The sequence below is a fragment of the Austrofundulus limnaeus genome, unplaced genomic scaffold, assembly GCF_001266775.1.
Source record: "Austrofundulus limnaeus strain Quisiro unplaced genomic scaffold, Austrofundulus_limnaeus-1.0 Scaffold102, whole genome shotgun sequence".
In the NCBI taxonomy this organism is placed as follows: Eukaryota; Metazoa; Chordata; class Actinopteri; order Cyprinodontiformes; family Rivulidae; genus Austrofundulus; species Austrofundulus limnaeus.
This window is the reverse complement of record NW_013952504.1, coordinates 28,186-38,185: the sequence shown is the minus strand read 5'-3', so window position 1 is coordinate 38,185 and position 10,000 is coordinate 28,186. Positions and strand designations below refer to the sequence as shown.

The 10,000-nt window shown below is 42.0% G+C and overlaps 1 protein-coding gene across 1 annotated transcript in view; it reads left to right on the top strand.

Moving 5' to 3' along the window:
* sik3 (SIK family kinase 3) overlaps nt 1–6,052 on the top strand; it is a gene marked incomplete at its 5' end in the record, with an annotated part of 23,003 nt that extends 16,951 nt beyond the window's left edge. Inside the window, 6 exon segments of the mRNA XM_014013483.1 lie at nt 20–147; nt 849–1,621; nt 1,782–1,936; nt 4,453–4,582; nt 4,667–4,791; nt 5,123–6,052. Coding sequence (XP_013868937.1) covers nt 20–147; nt 849–1,621; nt 1,782–1,936; nt 4,453–4,582; nt 4,667–4,788 — 1,308 coding nt within the window.
* Nucleotides 6,053–10,000: the final 3,948 nt, after the last annotated feature.

The following is a 10,000-nucleotide window of genomic DNA, read 5'->3' as shown; positions in this document are numbered from 1 at the left end:
GTGACTCGTCACCCTGCAGGTGACCATTCAAGTGCAGGAAGTGGAGCTGGGAGGCGGGGCACAACGACCTGGCAGCTTCCTGTCCACGCCAGGGGGACACAGGGTCCTCGGGAAGCAGCTGAGCGCGGACAACGCTGAGACGCACAGGTGACCCCCTCCAAAAACCTGTCAGCACGCCCCCTGGTGGCTACCATCATTACCCATGGACATTTAAAGCAACGTCTCATTCTGCCTTATCATTTTCTTTGAACTCTGTCTCACAGGCGCCTCAGACTGTGCAGACACGTGCATGCTGTTTGTTCTCACAATGTGTCATCCATTGGTTTTGTTTGTATTTAACTTTTTTGACATAAATGCACTGCTTTCTAAAAAAAATGTGTTTAAATTTGAGCTGTTCTGGTCAGATTTTTTTTTTTTTATATATATATAAAAAGAGGAGATCTAAGAATAAGCACGTCTGTTACCAATTTTGAAAATTAATCCTCATCATCATTACGGCGATGCCATCTTCATCAAATTCTCCACCTCAGTGTGTGTGGGTGAGTGTTTCTGATATAATAATCCATGAACTGGATTAGGAAACCTTTGACCTTTGTGATCCCGTAAACTGTCCTCTGTAGCCAGGACTGTCTTCACTGAGAGACTGTATCTTTTTACACAAGATTAATTAAAACCTGTTCTGTGTTTCTAAACTTCTCAGTGAATGCTTGAACTCTGGCCAGACTCAGGTGTTTGTTAGGTTGTGTGTTGGTGTGTTTAGGTTGTTGAAAGCTAAAGGAAAGTGTAGAAAAAGACTTGATCAGGCTGTTTTTAGGACTTAATTGGTCTGTACCCTCCTTCCTCTTCAGTCGCAGCCTGGGCCGCTTCACCTCCGGCTACGACCAGACACACTTCAACCCCCACCTCTTTTCTGACGACGCTGCCACCCGGGGAGCCTCTGGAGTGGTGGGCTCCTACAACCCCTACCTGCAGGGCGCCTCCCTCAAAGTCCCGGGCCTGGACGGTTACCAGAGCGGGGCTGTGGGGGCCGGCAGCTACGGGGCCCCCTCCACACTACAACAAGCCCTGCTGTCCCCGACTCCTTTGGACTACCGCCCCCCGCAGCAGCACGTCACCCCGACTCTGCAGGGCCTCCTGTCTCCTCGCCACTCTTTAACAGGCCACGCCGACCCCAGGTTGCCCCCGCAGGACTTGGCGGCCCTCCTAAAGAGACAGAGCCCCCGGCCGTGCTCGGCGGGCCAAACGCCGCCTGGCGGCGCGCCGCAGGATTTCGGGGAAATGCTTCTCCTCCGACAGCTGAGCCAAGGAGACAGTCTGGAGCCGCCGGTGCCTGCGGGCGCCTCTGGGGGGCAGCACTACCACCACCTCCTCCAGATCCGACCCCCAGACGTCCCACATCAGCAGCAGCACACGCCTCAGGTGCCGTGTCCTCCTTTGCCTCACTCAGAGAGCATGGAAGAGGACGAGGGGCCTGCTGAATACCACCACCCTCACGAGGGTCTCCTGGCCAAGGCAGGAGAAGGACACGAACTTCTGGGCCCTCCACGAGGAGGAACCCCCCCTTATAACTCCCCTACACACAGACACGCTGGCTACGTAAGGAGCGGTTCAGCTACTAGAGGTAGCTGTTTTAAATCTCTTGTATTTGTTCACATGGAGTCATTTTATTTTCATATTTTTGTCACCATCCTAAAAGAACAGAAACGTGCATCAATTTTTGTTTTACTGCAGTTTTATATATTCTGTCTCTTTTTGTTTTTCTCCTCAAACTTTTCATTCAGAATCTGAGCACGTAGAGTGCAGGCCCCAAGGACAGGCCATGGAGGTGCCTGATCACAATGGTGTGGGCTATCAACGAGGACCCCAAAGTGAGGCGTATAGATCTAGAGGACAGCTACAGCGCCACCACACCATCCAGACCTGTGATGATGCTTATGTGAGTGAAAATCAGCTGCTAATTCATACAGACTGCACTAAACACCGGCCAACATTTTCTATAATCATTTTCTATTTGGTGTTTGATTTTACTCACTGACTTGTACGATCTATTTTTATGGTCCCCTTCACACCTGGTACTAACTTAGGCTCAGCAGGCATTAACAACATCAGAGGTGGTCTGGACCTGTCACTGTAGGACCCCCAGAGCTGACATGACCTTGCACAATCTGCAAAGTTTTGACCTAAAAGTCTAGAGTTAAAAGCAGGAGTGCTCAGCCCATTAGGCCCTTTAAAATCTCTTTATTTTTTCCCAAATTCTGTCCTTTTTGTTTTTATTTTTCTAAATTCTGCTATTTTCCTTTTTTTTTTCATTTCTGAATTCCACATTTTTATTCTGTTTTATTAACCTAAAAAGTGTTTAATTACAAAGTGACTGAGGAATAATTTAACAAGTGAACAATCGCAGAACTGAAAATGTTATCAATTCAAAAAATAAACTATATTCATCCCAAAGTGAAGTTACATTAAATGACTGTTATTTCATTTTCACTAATATAGCAAATTGCTGTGGTTCAGCAGAACATTAAATGCTTTTACAAGGTGTTTAAAAGTATTTACCTGTCTTTTTTTTTGAAGAATAAAAAACATTTATACGAAAACAGAATCTCAGATAAACAAGAATTGTAAAATAAAAATGCTTTTGAGTTGACAGTTTAAACTATACTTGGGAATATTCTGAAGATTAAATAAAATAAAGACTGTAAAAATACTGTAGGCTGTTTAGTTTTGTACATTTTTTAAAATATATTTTAACATGGACAGAACCATTTTATTTACATGCAAAGCATTCTGGGTAAATGATGACATCAACTAGGTCATCGGTGCGAGGCTGCTAGCGAGCTATATCCACCCTGAAGGTTAATCTTGGACAATATCTGATGATCGGCTCTTTTAAATGAAACCAGAGAGCGTTGACAGAGAGGAGAAGGTAGAAATGACTCAGCCTGTAACTGAAAATATAGATGGAGGACAACAGAGCTGCTTCATGAAAGAAGAACCTCAGCTTAGCCTGTTAGTCTTTGTGCTAGCACTGATGCTACATTGCCTTATATGGATTAGCTCAGTGCTAGCGCGACAAACAAGTTAAACTGAGGTCCTCCATCCATATTTTCAGTTGCAGACTGAGTCATTTTTGTGTTCCCCTCTCTGTCATGTGGATGGAGGACCTCAGTGACGAGAGGAGAATGTGTAGCACTGAGCTAATACATATATATGGTGATAGCGTCGGGGCTAACGCCAAAGCTAACAGGCTAAGCTGAGGTTCTTCTTCCATGAAGCAGCTCTGTTGTCCTCCATCCATATTTTCAGTTCCAGGCTGAGTCATTTCTACCTTCTCCTCTCTGTCAACGCTCTCTGGTTTCATTTAAAAGAGTCGATCATCAGATATTGTCCAAGATTAAACTTCAGGGTGGATATAGCTCTCTAGCAGCCTCACACCAATGACCTAGTTGATGTCATCATTTACCCAGAATGCTTTGCATGTAAATAAAATGACCCCGTCCGTATAAAGTATTTTTAAACTTTTAGTTTAAAAATGATAAAAACTGAACATCCTACAGTATTTTTACAGTCTTTATTTTACAGTTAAAATATATGTTTATCAAATAAAGTCTAATGTTACAACTAATCGGGGATCCCTTTAAAAGTAGCTGAAATTAACACAAAGAAACAGAACACATTTGCTGAATTAAACAGTAAGAAACTGAAATGATCACAAAAAAGTGAATTTAGCTGCAAAAAAGCTCAGATGAGCTGAAATTAGCAGAATGTTAAAAAGTTCAAGTTAGTAGAAGAATAGCTGAAATTATAGCTTTAAAAAAGAAAAAAAATCTAAAACTAGCAAAATAAAAGCCAAAGGAAGCAAAAATTGGCACAAAGAATTTTAAAGTAGAACCAAAACAAAAGCTAAAAGTACAGTAAAAATTTATCTTCCATTTATCTTTAATGAGAAAACAAAATGGCAGAAAAAGCTAATTATCTCAAAAAATGTAAATTGCTGAAATACCAAAAGGAAAAGCCAAAATGTCCAGAAGAAGCTGAATGTTTTGATACAGAATAGTTGAAATAGCATAAAAACTGCATAACTAAAATAAAAAATGTATGGAAGAAAAAAAACATGTTTGTTAAGCATTCACACAGTAATGTAGTTCAGATGTTTAAAACTCTTGGTTTTACAGAAACCTCTGCAGACCACACATGTCTGTGTGTATCTGCATACAAAATGAGTAAATTACAATTCATTGCAACATATTTATCTAGTGTGAACGCTGTCAATCAGAGTTGTTTACTTTCAGTCAGATAACTCAACCTCAGGTCTGAACATATGAAGTGTTGATGTTAGTTTGGAGCATCCAGGTGTTAAACAGCATCAGCTCATCTTCGATGCATTTGGTCTCTTCTGTTTGCACAACTGGACGAATGGACTGACGGATGAATTCCGATGTTCTCGAACAGGACCAGGCCGATCCCATGTCCGGTATGAGCCTCTTGGCGGGAAAGGCTCTAAGCTCTGCTCGCATGTCGGATATCCTCAGCCAGACTTCGCTGACAGGAAGCCAGCAGCTGCACCAGCGGGAAGAGTCAGGTGTGTGTCTGTAGACATCTGTAGCATAGTGAGAATTTCCCCTCGTTTGTGTCAGTGCCAGTAAAAGACGTGTTTGTCTTTCAGTGTGTGATGTTGAAGGGGAGCTTCACGCAACAGCCTGTTACCCCTCGTCCTGCACCAGTGACATGCTCCTTAGCTACAAGCACCCTGACCTGCAGTACAGCATGGAGCAGGCTGGGGTCTAACAGGTACACAACTTCAACCTCATAATAAAAATGTAGAATTAATCTTTAGAAGATGGCAAACTAAAGAGTTTTCTACAATTCAAAGATGTAGATTAACATAAGGTAATAAAAATAAGATCAGAGCTACAGTCTTGGGAGAAAGAAAGTCCAGGCTAAATTCACCTATCAGGATGTAAGAAAAACAATGTTCTTTACTCCAAATTATCTGATCGTTTTTTGGTTTAGATCATTTTTGTCATTTAGCTAAGTATGTTTTAAAGGCAGTTATTTCTGCATCACAAGGTCGCTTGGTTCAGTTTTGGGTTAACGCCGTCTCTTCTCTGTCTCCCTGCAGGACGGGGTGAACCCTGCGTTTGTCGGTCCTTATCAGCCACCCTGAGTTGTGTTGTTGAGAAGCATCAAGCTAAAAAAACAAAACAAAACACCGTTTCCTGTCCAAGCAGAGGGGTGGGGGGGGAGGGGGGGTGCGCTCTGTGTCCATCTGTCTGTCTTCATCTGTCCCCTTGGAGGGCAGTCCACACAGGAGGAGGGGCAGTGTGAGTGGGTGTAGACATTCGGAGGGTGGGAGGGGTTAACAGGTGGGGGCCTCGGTGTTCAAAGGTCAAAGTGCCAGCATTTTCTACACAAGACATCCAGCATTGTTCTGCTGCAGGTTGTGTCCCTCCCCCCATCGTCTCACCTCCCATCTCGGATACCCTTCTTTTGACTCACCAATCCCACCACCCTCCCCTCGCAAAAACCCATCCCACCTGCAGCCGAAACCCCGCCCCTCTTTCTCCCCACCGTAACTGTACGGCATACATTCATTACGTGCCTCACTGGTCAGTGGAGTTCAATCAAACACACACACACACACACACACAATGCTGCCGCAAACCCAAAGTATTTACATTAGGAGTGAGTGTGTCTGTGTGGATATGATTGATTTAAAGATAAAAAAAAAAGGAGTGAGGCGATGGAAGTGGCGTTCGTGAAGTTCAGCCCGCTCCTTCCCGCCTCCTCGCTCCGGCTGTCCTGCAGCGGATGTTCCCGTAGCAGATCGGCGGCCCCCCCGGGGCAGTTTGTTCTGGGACTGGGGGGTCAAACGGGCACCAAAATCTCTGTCCAAAGATGAAAGCGCAGGAACATGGCACAGGACAAACCAGCTCTTCGTTCTGTTTTTATTTAAACTTCATTTTTACAGTTTAATGTAGGCATTACAGTCAATATGGTTACTCTTGTTTTCTGTAAAAGATGTTTTATTATAATAAATATTATAATTAAAGGAGAATAGTACTGCTTTGCAAGGAGGACAACGATGTTCTTTGATTAACTCTGCACTTTGGGTTCCAAGCTGTCCCCAGCCCCCCTCCTGTCAGTCCCTTCCTCTCGGTCATACTGTTTACCATGCTTTACTCCGCCGCCCTCCAAAGCTCCTGCAGCTCCAACATATAGAGGGAATGCACTCGCGTCAACGTCAGAAATGTGCCGAAACATTCAGCACGGCCTCTGCTCATGAAACCGGATGCAGAAGAAGCCGCTTCAATGAAACGCTGTGAGTTTTAGGGGCACCCGAAAGGTTTGTACGTGTTTTTATTTGCACTATCCATGTGTTCACGTAATGCTTGAATGAATGATCTTAACCTTATCGTCAGTTCAGGTCAGAGAGTTGATCAGATCAGAGTAGAAGAAGACCAAGATCATAAACGGTTTATCCTGTTATTGCTTTGTTTTTTTTACATAAAATACGAAGGCAGTACCCATCGTTCACCGCATATTTACACTTCTGATCCTGGATATGAGTCATCCTCATGAAATATGATTAATTTAAGATTCAAATTTGAGTTTGTTCCAAATTCGAAAAGAATCTGTGTTTTTATTTTTATAAAATATTGTGCAGAAACACAAAACGGTCCCCGATCATTGACTCCCGATACAATACCGATATTGCAGCCTTGAGTTTGGGCCGATATCGACCCGATACGATATCAGAAGGAATCATACAGACTAGGGTTGGGCAATATTGGCAAAAAATTAATCACTATTAATTGTGGTATTTAGCCGATAACGATTAATTTGACGATTAATCCCCTGGAGTCCCTGGACACCCATCTTAGTCACATGACAAATTTAGTGGGAAAGATTTGCTCCTTGTAAAAAAAAATTTTTCCAAATTGTATAAAAATTACAGACTTCAGGCTATACTTCAAATTATGAATTATGTTGATGGATAAATAAATTACAGAACTTTTTTTTCACCTTCGTCATGTTTGAAGTGGAGAGGAGCACCAGGCAGACTGACTGGAGAAATCTCCAGTCAGTCTGCCTGGTGGCATTAATCACATGCCAAAAAGTAATCAATTAATGTTTTTTCTGACGATTAATTGCACACGATACGATTATGCCCAACCCTACTACATACTTTTATTACTTATTTTATAGTGTGGAAGCTTTAAAAGTCTTGCTCAGGTCAATAGTCGACAACAGTAGGTATGAGAAAATTTGACCCGTTTATTATTAAACCAATGGGTTACATCTTTTTTTTTACTTAAGTAAGAACTGCCTACAATCAAATAAAATTAATTTTAAAAAAGTAGACCCGAAAAATTACCTTAAAAAATCCAATAAAAACAAATTATACTACTAAAGTGTAAAATAATCTGGATCCAAGCATTGCTGGACAGAAATCCTGGATTAGACCATTAGAATTATGTCGGGGATTTTTAGATGCAGGCTGATATAATCCGATACTGGATTTTTGACTAATATCAGATTGGACAACCCAAGTCTTTTAGTCACTTTTTGGGTGTAACTGGAGACATCTGCGATGGCGCCGCGTGCATTCCCTCTAGTCCCCGCTGTGTTGTCCATCTTTACCCGTCGGTGACAGTGTGTTGCATTGTGGGTAGTTTTTCCCAGACATTTCCTCCTTTTCTTGTACAGTGATGCCATGTATAGAAACGCTATTACAACTTCTGTATCTTAAGCTTTTCATTTTATTTTTGTTTCAGGTTCAATTCTCGTTTTTAGATGTTGGGGAAGCTTTTCTTTTTTTAATTGGTATTGTTTGTAATTTTGGATGTCTTTATTTTTATTTTAGCTTTATGAATCTTGAGATTTCTAGCCAAAAGAGGACAGCGGGAACGTGCTTTCTCTCTGTCGTAAAAAACAAAACAAAACGATTGTTCTTCTTATTATTATTTTATTAATATTATATTGAGACACTTGAATAAGATAAGAGCAATGAGTTTGTGTTGCTTTTTAAAGTATCATTTCAATCAATGTTGTTGTGACTGTCATTCTTGTTGATGTTGGGCCTGTTTTCTGTTACGGGGGTAGTTGATGGCAGGCTGTACAGGGTCAGGCTTTGGGCTTCGTCTGGGCTGGATTGGGTGCTACAGAGACTCGACACTCAAAAACTCAAAGAAAAACAAAGGAATAACCTGTAAAATAGCTGACATATCATCCTAAACGACAACGTTTCTTTCTCCCCGCTGTCTGCTGTGATCCTCCCGTCATCCTCTCAGCTTCTGATAAGACGGCGCCTTACGGACCCCCGCCACCGCCCTCCTTCAAAGCTGGCTTTGCTACTTTAACAACCATGGAGGAAACTACAGCAACAATTACTCCCACTTGTTTTCTCCGCCCCCATCGCCTGGTTCTGTTCAAATCTAAATCCCCGAGTTGAAGATGTGAGGAGGCGACGGCTGGACGGTGATGGTCCCAGTCATCACTGGGTACACCTGGACACACCTGTTTAAACTGTTTCAGGAAGTGACCGTTGGAATGGATTGTTTGAATCAGTCAACAAACCGATGTAAGGTTTGCATCTTGACCTTGCACAGCAAAGGACCGACTCTCCCCCTTTTTTCTTTTATTAGTTTTTATTTTATTAATTTTTTTTCAGCTCTGTCTTCAACTTGGGACATTGAAACAAATCTGGCTGCTTCACAGAGAAACGCTCCTGTTGTGTGATTGTACAGGTCAGAAACCACAACCCATGGCTGCACGGTTGACTTACTGTACATCCGCCTGCACACGGTGTACTTTCCAAAAACGCAGCTTCGCAGTTACTTTGTACCGACATCCGCCCCGTTTCAGACCCAGGACTGGTTTTGTTCTCAAGCACAAGAGAGCAGGTCAAAGCAGTGAGGTGCTCGGTTCATGTCCCCGAGATTCTGTTATTCCCCCACTTTCAACGCTCGTGATTTTTCTCTTTCACATCGAACTTCCTGGTTCTCTCTCTCGCCTGTTTACGCCCAACCAAAAAGAGGTGTGGAAGAGAAAAGAGCGAGTGTTGTTCGGAGGGAAGGAAAGAATCGAAGACGTTTATTAGCATGTTACTTATCAGGTCAGAAACGAGACATTTACAGGAAGAAACTTGACACGTCTGAATCAGTGTTGTGGCTGGCTTTGTGTGTGTGTGTGCGTGTGTGTGTGTATGTGTGTGTGTGCGTGCGTGTGTGTGCGTGTAGGTGGGGGCAGATGTATAGAAGAAGGGACCACTTAAGGGAATTTAAAGAACTGCACGAAGTTATAAAACAAGCTGCTTTCACTTTTTTCTTTTTTTTTTTATTGTTCTTTCTGCCCCAGCTCTTCCATCCCTAACTTCTGTCGTTTCTCTCCATCCCAGCAAGCCAGCTCTCCGCTTTAAACTTTTTTTTTTGTTTTGTTTCAGTAATATTTTAATCTTATCAGTTCGATTTTTTTCATTCTTTTTTTTTCTTCTTTGTTTTCATGTCAATTTCTGTTGGGTACAAAAATACTAAAGTGCAACAACAATGACTTAAAAAAATTTAAAAAAAAGATTATCAACCAAACTGAGATGAATAAATAAATATATATAAATAAATAATTTAAAAAGGTTGACTTGTGTTTTCCTTGTGTTGCAGGACCTGTCAGTCTCCATGAGTTTTTTTTTTTTTAACATTTTTTTATTAAGTATTTGTTTTTAAATCACTGCTGCTGTTCTGTAGATTCTGTTCTTGCTGGTGAATCCTGGTGAGCTCAGTTGGACTAAATGCGAAGAATCAAACCCTCGGTCATAGATCTGACAGCAGGGGTCTTCAAACTTTTTTTTTCTTGAAGAGCTACTTTCACAAAATGAAATTGTCTAAGAGCTGCTATTTGCAACATTTAATTAAAGGGATCCCCGATTAGTTGTAACATTAGACTTTATATGAAAAACATATACTTTAACTGTAAAATAAAGACTGTAAAAATACTGTAGGCC